At 46.2% G+C, this 14,013-nt stretch overlaps 2 protein-coding genes across 2 annotated transcripts; both read right to left on the minus strand.

Annotated features, from left to right (window-relative positions):
• Window positions 1-3,487: 3,487 nt before the first annotated feature.
• Window positions 3,488-5,703, minus strand: LOC133372843 (natriuretic peptides B-like). Its single transcript, XM_061601930.1, has 3 exons — window positions 5,581-5,703; window positions 4,057-4,330; window positions 3,488-3,510 (listed from the first exon to the last, which is right to left on the minus strand). Exons 1-3 carry the CDS (start codon window positions 5,701-5,703, stop codon window positions 3,488-3,490), a joined length of 420 nt encoding a protein of 139 aa, XP_061457914.1.
• A 5,374-nt stretch (window positions 5,704-11,077) lies between these two features.
• On the minus strand, window positions 11,078-13,723 carry LOC133372844 (C-type natriuretic peptide 1-like). The gene is made up of 2 exons (XM_061601931.1): window positions 13,631-13,723; window positions 11,078-11,374 (listed from the first exon to the last, which is right to left on the minus strand). The coding sequence occupies exons 1-2, from the start codon at window positions 13,721-13,723 to the stop codon at window positions 11,078-11,080; spliced, it is 390 nt and encodes a 129-aa protein (XP_061457915.1).
• Between the last annotated feature and the right edge of the window lie 290 nt (window positions 13,724-14,013).

Below are 14,013 nucleotides of genomic sequence, written 5' to 3' on the forward strand. Positions count from 1 at the left end.
TTTTTTTAAAAAAAAAGGTTTAAAAACATATTAAAAAGCAATTCCAACACAAATGCTGACTGAGGATAAGGTCTCAATTTAAAAGGGATAAGGCGGTCTTTTGGGTATCCTGGTCCCAAGCTGTATAGGGCTTTGTACACCAAAACTAGAACCTTGAACTTGGCCCGGTAGCAAATGGGCAGCCAGTACAATTCACTTTTTCAGTTCTTCCTGGTCAAAAACTACTGGTTGCATTAACTTTGCTTTGGAAAGATCCTTGATACTTGCAGGTGTTGATGCACTTTTAAATTATATTCCTATGGTGTGGGATTAACAGGCAGATAACAAAAGTGGACCCTGCAAGCTCTTGTGGCTGCAAGAAGTTTAATACTGCAAGGTTGGAAAGATAAATAGCTGCCATCCGTTGCTCAGTGGTCTAAAGATCTTACTGCCCTTTCCACATTTGAATGTCTATGTGATAATGGATGATCTCCATTTTATATATATATATAAAGAAAAAAGAAGTTCTCTAATGGTAGAAAAGTTTGAGGAAAGTGCTGCTCCATTCCTTTTCTTTCCTTTTCTTTCGGAGATTGTTCGACCTTGGCAAAAGGGTTCGTGAGTGATAGCCTTCCTCTAGTCTGCTGTGCAGCAAACCAGTGGGAACCAGAAAATAATAAGCTCCACAAAAGGACTTTTTGCAGGATGTGAACTGATGTGATAAGGGGGGGGCACTGGCTTCTGTCCAAGGTGCTGAATCCACAGCCCTTAAGCTGGAACCCAGCTCCTTAAGCTAGGTGGGGATGTTGAATTGCCGGACTCCTTCCAAGGTCAACGGAATCTATTTCTCCTGCAAGGCTACTGCAGGCTGGAGGTTTTTTTTCTTGAGCTACAATTCCCAGAGTTCCTTGGGAGGAAGGACTGATTGTTGAACCACTCTGGGAATTGTAGCTCTGTGGGGGGAATAGGGGTCTCCTAACAACTCTCAGCACCCTTCACAAACTACACTTCCCAGGATTCTTTGGGGGGGTAGCCATGACTTCTTCTAGGGGTATGATGCTGCACCACACCCTACAGAATATCACAGGGCTATTGCCCCTCTATTATGGGATGCCCTTCTCTGCTGTACATGAAACATCATCAATCAGTTCCTTCAGACGTCTTGGAAAGATATATCTTTTTGTTCAGGCTTTCTCTGTCCGATTAGGATCCCATCCTGTTTTGTTGTTTTTTACTGAATCCCTGTTTTAAAATATACTGTTTGGCAGCTTTTTATGTCGTATCTCTGTTTTTAATTTTACCGTTTTATTGCTTTTCTATGTACCTCTATTCACTACTCAGTGGTCCGGAGATCTCACTGCCCTTTCTGTATTTGAACCTATACCTTATAATCATCCATTCCATTTGGCCATCTGTTCAGACATATGGACTGCCCTTATTAATGTCCAACCTTTGTTGTTCCCACTTCCAGTTTTGAAAGGGGAAAGGCTACAGCTCAGTGGCAGAGCATCACTCTGCATACAGATTCAATCCCCAATGGCATCTCCAGATAGGACTGGGAGAGGCCTCTGCCCAAAACCCTGGAGAGCTGCTGCCAGTCAGTGTAGACAATACTGAGCTAGATGGACCAATGGCCTGCTTCAGTGTAAGGCAGTTTTCTATGCTCCTGTGTTGAGTGATGGGATATTTTTATTGCTTAATGTCAGCTGATAATGTTTCCATTTTTTTTTACCCTGTTATATTTGCAAATTTAAAATTAAATTTTAGAAAAGCATAGAGAAAGGGCATGTCCCTTCAGATCTGGACAGAGGAGAGGTGCAAAGAGCTTCTCTCTGTGAAGGAGTCCAGCACTGGCTGATGCCTGTGCCTGCTCCACCACTGATGGGAGTGGTATGCACCCACAATTTTGTGGTCCTATCTCATTTTCATGTGGCAGCCATTTTGTGTTATGCCACGCCCCCTACAGCGGCCATTTGGTGACTGACACCCAATGCTTTTGGGGGGTACATATTGGATTGGATCCAATGCTAATCCCATTCAGAGTAGACCCAATGAAGTTACTGGCTATGGGTTGTATTCCACTAAGTCCTACTTAGAGTAGAGCCTCTGAAATGAATGAACCCAAGTTAGTCATGTCTATTAACTTTAGTGGATCTACTCTGAGTAGGACTGGCACTGAATGCCACGCCATGACTAGCTTCGGTTTATTAATTTCAGTGGCTCTGAGTATAATTATTTAGTGGAGAAACTGTATTGCATAACTCAGGGATGTGAGAATTTTTGAAGGATGACTTGCATTTCGGTTTGCATGCCTGTTTGGGGAATGCAAATTAGGTAGGCTTGTGAACTGAGGTCATTTTTCCCCCTTCCCGATATCACAGCAAAACACTTTTATTTTCTACAAAACATTTATTGAAATACACAGCACCGTGCCCCCTGTTCCAGGAGAGCAAAAGCAGAAATCTCAGTGGTACCATACCATCAAGATTTAAATATACCGGTAGTCCATACCCTATGCGCATACAGGTTTTTATATAGTGTGGGAAGGGATATGATTTTTGAGGGGCGGGTGGAGACTTTTCAAAAAGAGATTTAACAGTTCATATAACAGAAGTGGTGGTTGCCTTTTTTAAAAAAAACTTTTGGGGTAGTCGATAACGAGGTGCTGTTCCGATTTCAGCTTCTACGTTTCCTCCAAGAACCTGAAAGAAAGAGTTGAAAGTCCTTTGAGATGATGATGATTGATTGATTGATTAAATTTATATCCCACCCTTCCTCCCAGAAGGAGCCCAGAACAACAAACAAAAACACCAAAAATAGCTTAAAAACAGACTTTAAAACATATTAAAACATTTTTAAAAACATCTTTTGAAAAAAGCTTTCAAAACTTTTTTTTTACAATATATATATAAATAAATAAATAAATAAAAATATATAATTTGATTTATATCCAGACCTTGGGCCTGGGAGCTGAATATGGCCCTTCAGGGTTCTCTGTTTGGCCCTCAGGATTTTCCACAGGCCACACCCATTGCCAGCCCTGCTTTGTACCCTCCTTGTATGTTTTTGCCTGATACGAATTGAACTCTGATCATGCCTCTTGCTTGGGATGGGTAACATGGAAACAGCGGATTCAGGAGAGATCATGGCCCTCATTCCATGACAAGGAAAGGTGCTGCTTGAGGAAGTTGAGGAGCTGACATCTCCTGCACGCCTAGGCTGCGTATTGGCAATGTTTTTTTTCTTTGTTAAGCCGGGTGCTGTCGTAACGAACTAAATCGACTCTCTTTCGAGAAGCAACATTTAAATTTACTTTCTGCCACCGTCCAGCTTGCCGTCTTATGCTCAAAAATCAAGCAAAGTTGTAAGGCGTTGGGCCCTGGTATTTTACCTCTTGCTGTACTTCTCATCCGTGACATTTCTCCCACTTTACACATTTGTTTTGGGTGGCGTAAGAATATATGTAAGCTCCCACAATATATGTAAGCTCATCCAGCAGAATGGAAATCTACTGGGTGTTGGGGGAGCCTTCTGGGAACAGGAACAACATAGGAACACAGGACACTGCCTTATACGCACTCAGATGATTGGCCATCCAGTATTACCTACACTGAGTGGCAGCAGTTCTCCAGAGATATCCTTCAGAGACTGGGAATCTTTCCCTGCCCTACCTGGAGATGTTGGGGATTGAACCTGGGGCTTTCTGCATGCAAAGCAGGTGCTCTGCCACGGAGCTATGGCCCTTTCCCTAAAAGCAAAGTGAAATTCTAGTCCCCATGGTTCTGAATTAAATATGGACACAAGAAGCTGTCTTGTATCAAGCTGGTCCGGGTATGGCAGTTTAGCTATGTGCTGTGTGGCTCTAAAGGCCCATCTAGTCCAGTATCCTGTCCTCACAATGGCCAGCCCAACGCCCCAATGGGTAGCGTGCAAGCTTGGAAGGTCCACTTTGCCGAACTACAGTTTTCCACCCAGTTCTGGTTGATGGGCCTTGTGGTTGTAGTAAGTGTCAAGGCAGATCCCAGACGTCTGGCCACCCCTCCACCCCAGCAATTGCGGTTCTGAAAAAAGACCTACGGGCTTTGTAGATGTTGCAGCCGAGTCCTGTCTGGGTCCCGATCCGTTCAAGTCTGGTCCCAAAGCAGCCAGAGAAATGTCTCCTCCGCTTTGGAGAAGCCAGGAATTTTCTCCAGTGGTCCTCCACTTCCGCCTGGTGGAGGGGAGTCTGAACCCTGAGCTGACCAGAAGGGGGGGCCTCCGAGTCGGACAGGTCAAAGTCAGCCCCGTCGTCCATCTCACCAGCTTCCCATTCGTCTTCCTGAAATGTCTCCTTCAGGCGTTCAAGGAGGTCCTAAAATTGTAGAAGGCAGAAACAGAATCTCAACCTCTAGCAACAGTAAATTCTCCGTGTGGGGGTTATTATGTCCCCCACCATAACTCCACACTGCGTCCCCCGTAGCTCAGCAGTAGAGCCCCTGCTTTGCATGGAGAAGGTGCCAGGTTCAGTCCCCAACAGCATCTCTCGGAAGGCTGGGAAAACTCTCCCCGTCAGAAATCCTGGAGAACTTCTGCCAGCCAGTGTTGACAGTATTGAGCTATGCTGGCCCACTGAAATACCTGGGCCAGTTTCAGCAATCAAGTTTGACCTTTTTTGGAATTGCCAATATTTTCACGTTCTCCACTCCTTTGTAGCGCTTCATTTCCATCATTTCTTTTGCTTTTTGTTTGGCCTGTTTTCGGTAAAAGCTAGGTCTTAATTATTTTAAATGGATTTTCAGACACCCCTATTTTTTTCTCTCTCTCCATAACCTCAGTTGGGAAGGGTATGTTGTTCAGCAGCAGAAAAGGGTCTGAGAGATGTTTGAATCAGGGGAATCTACATTTCGAATGTTGAAAAGGAAATCTGGGGTTCAGAGGCTTGGCTTGAAAATTCCCCCAAGCCTTCAAACACGAATTTCCTCTTGACTCCTTCAGGGCACAGAGATCCAAAATGGGGGAGTCCTGATTTCTCTTCCCCTCCTCCCCACAATTCCCAATCACCGCCTATTGTCAATGCATTTGATTCCTGCAGCGTACAGCAATCAAGCTAAGAAGACGTTTTTCATGCAACAAGTGGCTAACAAGTTCAATTAATAATTACAAATATTGAGTTGTGTCCATCTAAATTCTACTCAGAGCAGACCCTTTGAAATTGATAGTGCCAAGTTAGTTGTCTCTATTGTCTTCTGAGTAGGGCTATCATTGGATGCTAATATAATAATAATAATAATAATAATAATAATAATAATAATAATAATAATAATAATAATAATAATAATAATAATAATAGCAGTGTTTCCCCTAATTTAATGCATTTTAGTAAGTTATTTTCACTAAGGATGCATTTTTGGCACACTTTCCCCAAATATATGGATTCTAGTACACTTTTGGTGGGGGCTTGTAGAGCTACATTGCAAAATTCAGAGGAGTGCAAATGTCAAAGGGTGCCTACATTTCAGTTTGCATATCGCTTTGAAAAGTGCTAATGCGGTAGGCTTGAACCAAACTGGATTTCTCACCCCATCCCCAACACGAACCTACTTGTCGCTTCCTCCTCCTCACCTGCAGAGACCGAAGCTCATCACTGGAGGGATTCCGGGTCACTGGATGACTCGAACTCAGGCCTGCTTGTGAGAACACCAAGAACGCAAAGGACCAGCAACACAGGGCCCCGATGTACATCATCCCTGCCTCTCTTTGGGCCTCGGTGGTCTGTCCTCTTTGGCCGGAGATGCTGAACAACGTCCCTGCGCCCAGAGAAACCTCCTTTATAAGCCCCTTTTAGAGGAAACCTCTGTGCTGCTTCAAGCCGGCTGGACCCCACCAAGCAAAGCCACTTAATTCTGATAAGGGAACTGGTTCCAGCCAGCGGGGCTAAGAGCTGAGACTTTTAGGAGCTGACATATTCTGCCTCCCGCCTTTCATGAAGCAATTATAGGCTCTTTCTTGAACCGACGAACTGTTCAGCTCCCATTAAATGTAGCAGTCGTGAGCCAGCATGCTTTTTTTTAAAAAATGAGATCTACAAAAGAGCGACCCTTCTCCTCTCGCCATCTTCCCCTCTGCATGTTTCAAAGTGGGAGAAGCTTACCGATTAAGCACCTCGCCTGGGTCTATCCATCACCGTTAGGCTTGCTTTGATGCATCAAGCCAGGGTCCTACAGCAAAGGGCACATCTTCTCCAGAAACACTGCCGTCACACATCATGCACTTAAAACAAGAGCGGACAGGGCTGAAACCTCTGTGTGTAGGAGGGGGGTTGATTTCTCCTGGCATGTCATGAAAAATTGGCTGGTTCTCTTATGCCAGGAGAAGGGAGAAAGGTGTTGCTCTTGTTTTAGCAAAATGTGTTGCTTTTGGACATACGTTGGAGGCTGCCTTATATTCAGTCAGACCATCAGTCCATCTAGCTTAGTATTCCCTGCTCTGACTGGCAGAGGCTCTCTGGGGTTTCAAACAGGGACTGTTTCCCAGCCCCACCCCGAGTTCTCCAGGTAGGCTGGAGAAACCCCAGAGCGCCACTGCCAGTCAGTGGGGGTGGGCCAACGTGTTACAAGGCAGTTTCCTATGTCCCTATCTAATGCAGAATCATAAGGACTAGAATCTCACTTTATTTTTTAGGGAAAGGACAACAGCTCAGTGGATGAGCACCTGCTTTGCATGAAGAAGGTCCCAGGTTCAGTCCCCAGTATTGCCAGGTAGGACTGGGAATGTCCTGTGCCTGAAATCCTAGAGTCACTGCCAGTCAGTGTAGACAGTGCTGGTGTAGAAGGAGCAATGGTCTCTGACTCTATATAAGGCAGATTCCTATGTACCTGTTTCCTAATCCCAGAAAATGTGGTGGGTGGGAGCTGTGATGAAACACACCCATGTGTTGTATGCAACAAAGTTCTACTCGGAGTAGACCCATTAAAACTGATGGACCTAAGTTATGTCATGTCATGCCAGCGTGGTGTAGTGGTTAGTGTTGGACTAGGACTTGGTTGTCCAGGGTTCAAATCCTCACTCCGCTGTGAAGCTCACTGGGTGACCTTGGGCCAGTCCCAGTCTCTCAGCCTAGCCTACCTCACAGGCTTGTTGTGAGGATAAAATGGAGAGGGAAGTGCTATGTACACCCTTCTGAGATCCTTGAGGGAAATGTGGGATATAAATGCAACAAATACAGAACACTATTCAAACAGTACAAAATGACTGTTAAAATGAATGGCTGATTTTTTTAAAAAAAATCAACAGCTGCCGGGGGGGGGAGGTTCATTTGGATAATGAATTAAGCCCCTCTACATGCACTGTGGTCCTGATCCAGACACTGCCTCCCTGCAGTGGCTGTCCCCCCCCCATCCTCGCACCTTTTTCCTTTAGGTTGGTTCCCCACCCCCCAGGGTTTGATTTCCTGTGTTCTCGGGGCACTCGAGTGCAGGAGAAAATCCATCTCTCTGGAAACAAATGTGTGCCAAACCCCCATTATTGCACCTTACACCGCAACATCCTCTTCTCGACTGAAAAAGAAAAGAACGCTGTGTGCAAGGGAACATATTTCCTTGCACATAAAAGGCCCGCTAATTAAATGCTACCGACTCCAGTCCTGGGCAGGCTTATTTATTCCGGTTAGCATATAAATGATGAAAGCTGCCCTTTGAAGCTGGCCTGGGCTGGAAGATGAAGGGGGCAGGGGGGGCCTCCATCAGCAAGCGGGGGGGGCTTGTTTTATGCTCCCAATGTGGAGCAGCTGGAGGAAAGCAGCCGTGCACTGCTCTGAATGCCGGAGAGCGCATCAGTGTCCGGAGCAACTAGGAGGGCCCCTTTCTATTAGCAGAGCTGTCAACCTCACTGCAGGAAAGAGGTTCTGGTCATGGGGTTGTATCCAGTGTAGAGCATCCAGTGTCACTCCAGTTCAGAACAGACCCATCGAAGCTAATTTATTTCTTGCATTTGTATTCCACCTTTTTCTCCAGGGGACTCAAGGTGGCATACATGGTTTCCCTGCCTTCCTCAATTAATCCCCACGACAACCCTGTGAGGTACGTTAGGCTGAGAGAGAGAGTGAGTGGCCCAAGGTCACCCAGTGAGCTTCATGGTTGAGTGGAGATTCGAACCCTGGTCTCCCAGGTCATAGTAAAACACTCTATCCACTATGCCACACACTGGCTCTTTAGCCACACAGCCCTGACTTTAAAAAAACCACCAGCTTAGGCAAGTTTCTAGTCCTTAGTCTCAACTTTCCATCTGTAAAATGTATAATGTTATCTCTCTGTTCAACAGTTGGAGCAGTGAAGCGACTTGGTATAAGGCAGCTTCCTCCATTTCCTATGGTCCTCATACTCAGAGTAGGCCACCCTGAAACTAATAGACATGACTGGCTATTCTGAGTTGTTTTTTATCATGGGCAAATTTATTTAAATTACACTGAGAAAGCAATTGATTAGTTAGTTAAAAGGCAGGTGATCTCAACTGAATACTCTTGAGTTGGTTGGCTGTCCTCATGTTTACACAGACTGATGATCTTGGCCCTGATTATAATGATTTTCAAGAATTCTGGCATCCCCATCTATTGGTTTTTAAATTACAGTATTTTTCAGCAGTTTGGTGATAAGAATGCTGGTTTTGCTGCTGCATTCACACCATAAAGGAATATCGTTCTGATACCTGATGTGTCCTCAGTTTGATTTTATATCGTGAGCCCATTTTCGTTGTTCAGATAATGGATTCCTCTTTTTAGCACAGGAGTGCTTTTCAAGTGTGAAAAGAACCAACCATGCTTTAAATGAGAGGTGGGATGAAAATAAATAAAGAAATTTGTGCTGATTTCTTAATGTTTTTGCTTTTTTTTTTTTTAAAGAAAGTGTTCTGGAAAAGAATTGCACAAATTATGCAAACCAGTTTATTTGATAGTTGTCTGCATGAATTGGCACATGAATTGATCACGCATGAACAAGACGGAGGGATGAAAAGGGACAGGATTCCTTATAAATGCACACCTCGCTGCAGACGAGCAAGAGCCATGCTCCCGTGGGTGTGTACATGTTCTGATCTCTCTGGTTTGCTCTGTGCTTAACGGCTTGAAGCTCAACGTGCATCCTGTTGTTTTACTGGAGAGTGCTGCGCCTCTTGAGATGTTCTGTACGTTTTATCTGGATCGACTCATTCACACATGCCCCACTTGGAAGAACTGCCCATGGTGGGTCAGTCCAAAGTCCCATCCAGCCTAGAATCTTGCTTCCACCTGTGGGACAGCCAAATCTTTCTAGGGAAGAAGGCAGCACTCAGAGATATAGATGTACAGATGGCCACCAACTTGGGTGGCTTTAGAAGAGGATTTGATCAATTCATAGAGGAGGATAAAGCTATCAATGACTGCTTGCCACAGTGGCTACTGCACGTTCTACCTCCAGTGTCAGAGGCAGGATGCTCCCGAATGCCAGTTGCTGGGGACTGTAAGTGAGGAGAGTGCTCTTGAGCTCATGGCCTGTTTCTGTGGACATCTGGTTGGCCACTGTGAGAACAGGATGCTGGACTAGATGGACCTCTGACCTGATACAGTGAGGCTTTTTTATGTTCTTGTAGCCTTCCTTCAGTTGTTGTTTCCTCTATCATCTATCAGGGCTATACTACTCCTGTCCATGGAGTCTCCATTTTGCTATCATCGTTAATAGTTGTTGCTCTGTCTTCCTTAAATGTGGCTATCAACTTTAAAGCTATCTAAAGAAGAAGCGATCACCACCCTTCTGGTAATGAATGTCACAGGCTGACTATGAGTTGTATGAAAGAAAGAAACCCCTGAACTGCAATGATTCAACATGCATGTGTGAATCAGCCCTAACAGATCGATCCCATTCGAGATGAGGGTGGAGGCGAGAGTGCAAAGGGCTTGCTCGTTGGATGCGGCATCTCTGGGTGAATGAAAGGAGGGATCTTGGCGATGAATGAGGGCGCTGGCGGTCTTGCTGGGAGGCAACAGGTCCTGGCAAGTGAAAAAGTGAAACAGAAAAAGCATTATGCTCTGAAATGGCCTCCTCCCTGGAACAGGCACAGGAACAAGAAATCTAGATTGTCTGTCCTGCCTGGTTAGTTCAGTTAGCAGGGTTAATTGGTTGGAAACCTTTCTGGCATGCAATTGAAAAGGTGCCCCAATTTACTTGGATCACAGATTTATTTGTTTTTTAAAAGGAATATTTTTAATGTAAGAACTTGGAAGAAATGCAGATCGTGTGTGTTAGGGTAGGGATCAACAATGTGCTAGCTGTGGAGAAGGGCTGCAGCTCAGTGGCAGAACACCAGCCTTGCATGCAGAAGGCCCCAGGTTCAAATCCTGGCAGCATCTCCAGGTATGGCTGGGAATGTCCCTGGCCTGAGACCTTGTACAGCTGCTGCCAGTCAGTTTAGACAATACTGAGCTAGATGGATCAATGCTTCTGGAAGGGCTCTAGCTCAGCAGTAGAGCACCTGCTTTGCATTCAGAGGGTCCCAGGCTCAATCCCTGGGATCTCCAGGCAAGGTTAGGAAAAGACTCTCTGCCTGAAACTCTGGAGAGCCGCTGCCCCTTCAGTGTAGGCAACACCGAGTTAGATGGACCAATGGTCTGACTCCTAAGGTGGCTTCTTATGTTCCAAGAAAATTTGTTTATAGGAAGGGCTCTAGCTCTGTAGTAGAGCACCTGCTTGGCATGTAGAAGGTCCCCGGTTCAATCCCCAGCAGCATCTCCAGGTAGGGCTGGAACGTCCCCTGCCTGCAACTCTGCAGAGCCACTGCCAGCTGGTTCATGCAGTGCTGAGCTAGGTAGGCCAGGGCAGCTTTCTGTGTGCCTTTCCTGAAACATTGTGTTGCAGCCAGTCACATAGGGTGCAGTGCGGTGCCTGCGACACTTCCTCTAGTTTGCAAACGGGCCAACAAGGCCCGCATAGGTTGGCAACCCCTGTGTGTGGGGGGGGGGTACTAGAGGATCTGGGACTGTGCCATCCTTTGCAGGTGGCAGCCTAGCCTGTCATCAACCACGTGAAACTCCTGCCCAGAATTTGAATTTTGGCTAGCCTGTGGCGTGGGCACTTACCCTCTGTGCCGCCGTTCAGCATCCCAGCCCGCTCAAGGCTCCGATCCGATCGAGCTTGACTCCAAAGCACCCTCTCGGGAGGCCCTTTTTGCTCCTTCCCCGATACCTCCTGGCAGAGGACAGGAGGTCGCTGAAGAGCCGCTGGAAAGCACTTTCCGAGATGGGGCCCCCCTCTCGGGGGCTTCTGGCCCAAGGCAACAGAGCCTCCTGTTGTTCCAAAGCTCCTGTCAGGACAGTCTCGTCTTGATCCTGTTCTGTTTCCTCGGACCCCACCGGCTTCTCCAAGTCCTCCTCTAACCACTTAGACAGGGTCTGAAAATTGGGGGAAGGAAGAGCAACAAAATAAGCGACATTGCGCCAGACCCTTAGATCTTCTTTTGAGTCCCTTCTCCAAGTCCCTCGACTGAGGGTGGCTTGGAGGCGGTGATGAGGAAGAGGGCCTTTTTAGTTGTGGCTCTCTGTCTGTGGAAAGCTTTCTCCAGCAAGATCCACCTGGGACCTCCATTCACATTTTAAGACTTGCCTTTCCCCACCAGGCTTTTGCTGGCATTATTTTGCAGTTGGTCTGTTGCCAAAGCTGCTTGTTGCTGTTATGGCTTGTTGTGTATGGGGGTGTAGGTTGCTTTTGTGTGTACGTGTGTGTGGTTTTATTTTAATGCACTGCACGTGTTTTGTGTGAATCTGTTTGTGTCATAACATATTTGTTTTCAAATGTGTTGTAAGCTGCTTGGAGACCTTTGGCTAGCAAGCTGCTAACAATGTCAACACATCCATCACAGCCCTCAGCCCCATAACAATAATAATGTTTGCCTAATGTGCGTGGTTTGTGTAAGTTGCAGGATTCTGCTTTTCATAGTGCAGAATTCGGATCGTGAGGATGCATTTAAAAATATATCGCTATCCATGCAATCCTCTGTATGCCTGCCCAGAATTATCCCTAACCATTGGTCATGCTAGCTCTAGCTTATGGTTGTTGGGAGCACACAACCACCTGGCTCTCCTTTAAAGAGTGCTCCCTGGCCCGAGTTCTACTATTAGAACACTGGAGGCATTCAAGAGGCAGCTGGACAGCCATCTGTCGGGAATGCTTTGATTTGGATTCCTGCATTGAGCAGGGGGTTGGGCTTGATGGCCTTATAGGCCCCTTCCAACTCTACTGTTCTATGATCCTATGATTCTATTAGGAAAGAGAGAAGCTTTGGGCTGTAGCTCAGTGGAAGAGCACCTGCTTTGCATGCAGAAGGTCCCCGGTTTGACCCCTGGCATCTCCAGGTAGGACTAAGAAAAGACTCCCTGCCTGAAACCATGGAGAGCCACTGCCAGTCAGTGTAGACAGCACTGAGCAAGATGGACCAATGATCTGACTGTAGAAGGCAGCATCCCAGGTTGCTCCTGGAAACCGGGCTTACTGAAGGAGGGAGACCGCTCGTTTCCCCGTCCTCCCGTACGTGCCGGTGGGAACCTGTCTGCCACCTTCCATGTGCCAAACAAGCCTTTTAAGTGGAGACCTTATCCCAGTCTGTGTCTGTGTTGGAACTGTCTTTTAATATGTTTGTAAACCTTTTTTTTTTTTAAGATGTCTTCGAAGCTTTTTTCAAAAAAATGTTTTTAAAGATGTTTAGTTTTCATGTATTTCAAAGTCTGTGTTTATGATGTTTGAAAGTGTTTTTGGTGGTTTTGTTTGCCGCCCTGGGCTCCTGCCGGGAGGAAGGGCGGGATAGAAATCAAATAACAAATAAATAAACAAACAGCAGTCGCTCCCTGGAGGAAAGACTCTCTGCGGTGGTGTGGAACGTGGCTGCTACTCCTCTTAATTCCCGAGTCCCCAAAACGGCAGCCAAAGTTCTCCGGTTCAGAGGCTGAAATTTCCCAGGTAGTTTTGAGCCCTGGCCTCAACCAGTGAAGCGCCGCCTGAAGCATGGGGAGGTCAGGAGACCCCTGCAAAACAAAGACCATCTCCTCTCACCTGTGCATCTCTCCCTCTTCCAAGCTGACTCCTATAAAATCTGGCTAACGTTTGGTTCTCTTGCATCATCTCCAGCTTCAGTCCAGGTGAATCCTTGCATTTCACTGGAATTCATTGGAAACCCATCTGATTTTTTTTAGGGGGGTTGTCCCCTCCTCTTTCCTAGGGTAGGACAAATCTGTCAATTTCATTTTTTCCAGCCTTAAGTTCAGTCCTCCACATCAGGCTGTGAATTTCTGTTTTGAAAGTCCTTGTGAAAATTCAACGACTTCCAGTGCCAATTTCTCTTAATCTACACATCTTTGGTATGCAATTTTGCCTGACAGACCCGTTGCTTTTGCAGAGACATTTCCCCTCATATAGTACATTTCTGAATGCCGGTTTCACTCATCTATGCACTTTTATGCATGCTTTGCCTTAGAATATGCATTCTTGTGCACATCACCGGGCTGGAGAACTCTATCGCAAAATTCAGAGGAGTGCACATTTCAAAGGACTGCTGCATTTCAGTTCTGTGTATTGTTTCAGAAAGTGTGAATCAGGTAGGATCGCCTTGAAATGCAAACTGAACCAAATTTCTTCCCCCGCATCCCTTGTCTTACCTGGACATTTGTCACCGGCTTGGCTCTTCCTTGGTGATGGGTGACAAACAGCAGCAGCAACAGCCAACCAGAAGAATTAAATTTGGGGTTCATCTTCGAGTTATTGAGACGCTTCTGCTCCGAGCTGGATCCCTCTTTTTTCCCCTCCCCTGAGCCTTTTTCCCGTGGCAAGGTGAGCCGGCTGGTTCTCTGTGCCGCTTTTATATCTTGCTTCACCCCTCCCCAAGACCACCTCCGAGCTCCTGGAAAATGCCCAAGGATTGGCCTCAGTGGACCTCATCCCTTGTCAGGAAGGAGGCGATTAACAAAGCATCTCTGCTAAAAAAGATTCTCTCTCTCTCTCTGCAGGTTTTAGCTGGTAACCAAATGAACAATCTTCCGCA

This window comes from Rhineura floridana, chromosome 18, assembly GCF_030035675.1.
Source record: "Rhineura floridana isolate rRhiFlo1 chromosome 18, rRhiFlo1.hap2, whole genome shotgun sequence".
Taxonomy (NCBI): Eukaryota; Metazoa; Chordata; class Lepidosauria; order Squamata; family Rhineuridae; genus Rhineura; species Rhineura floridana.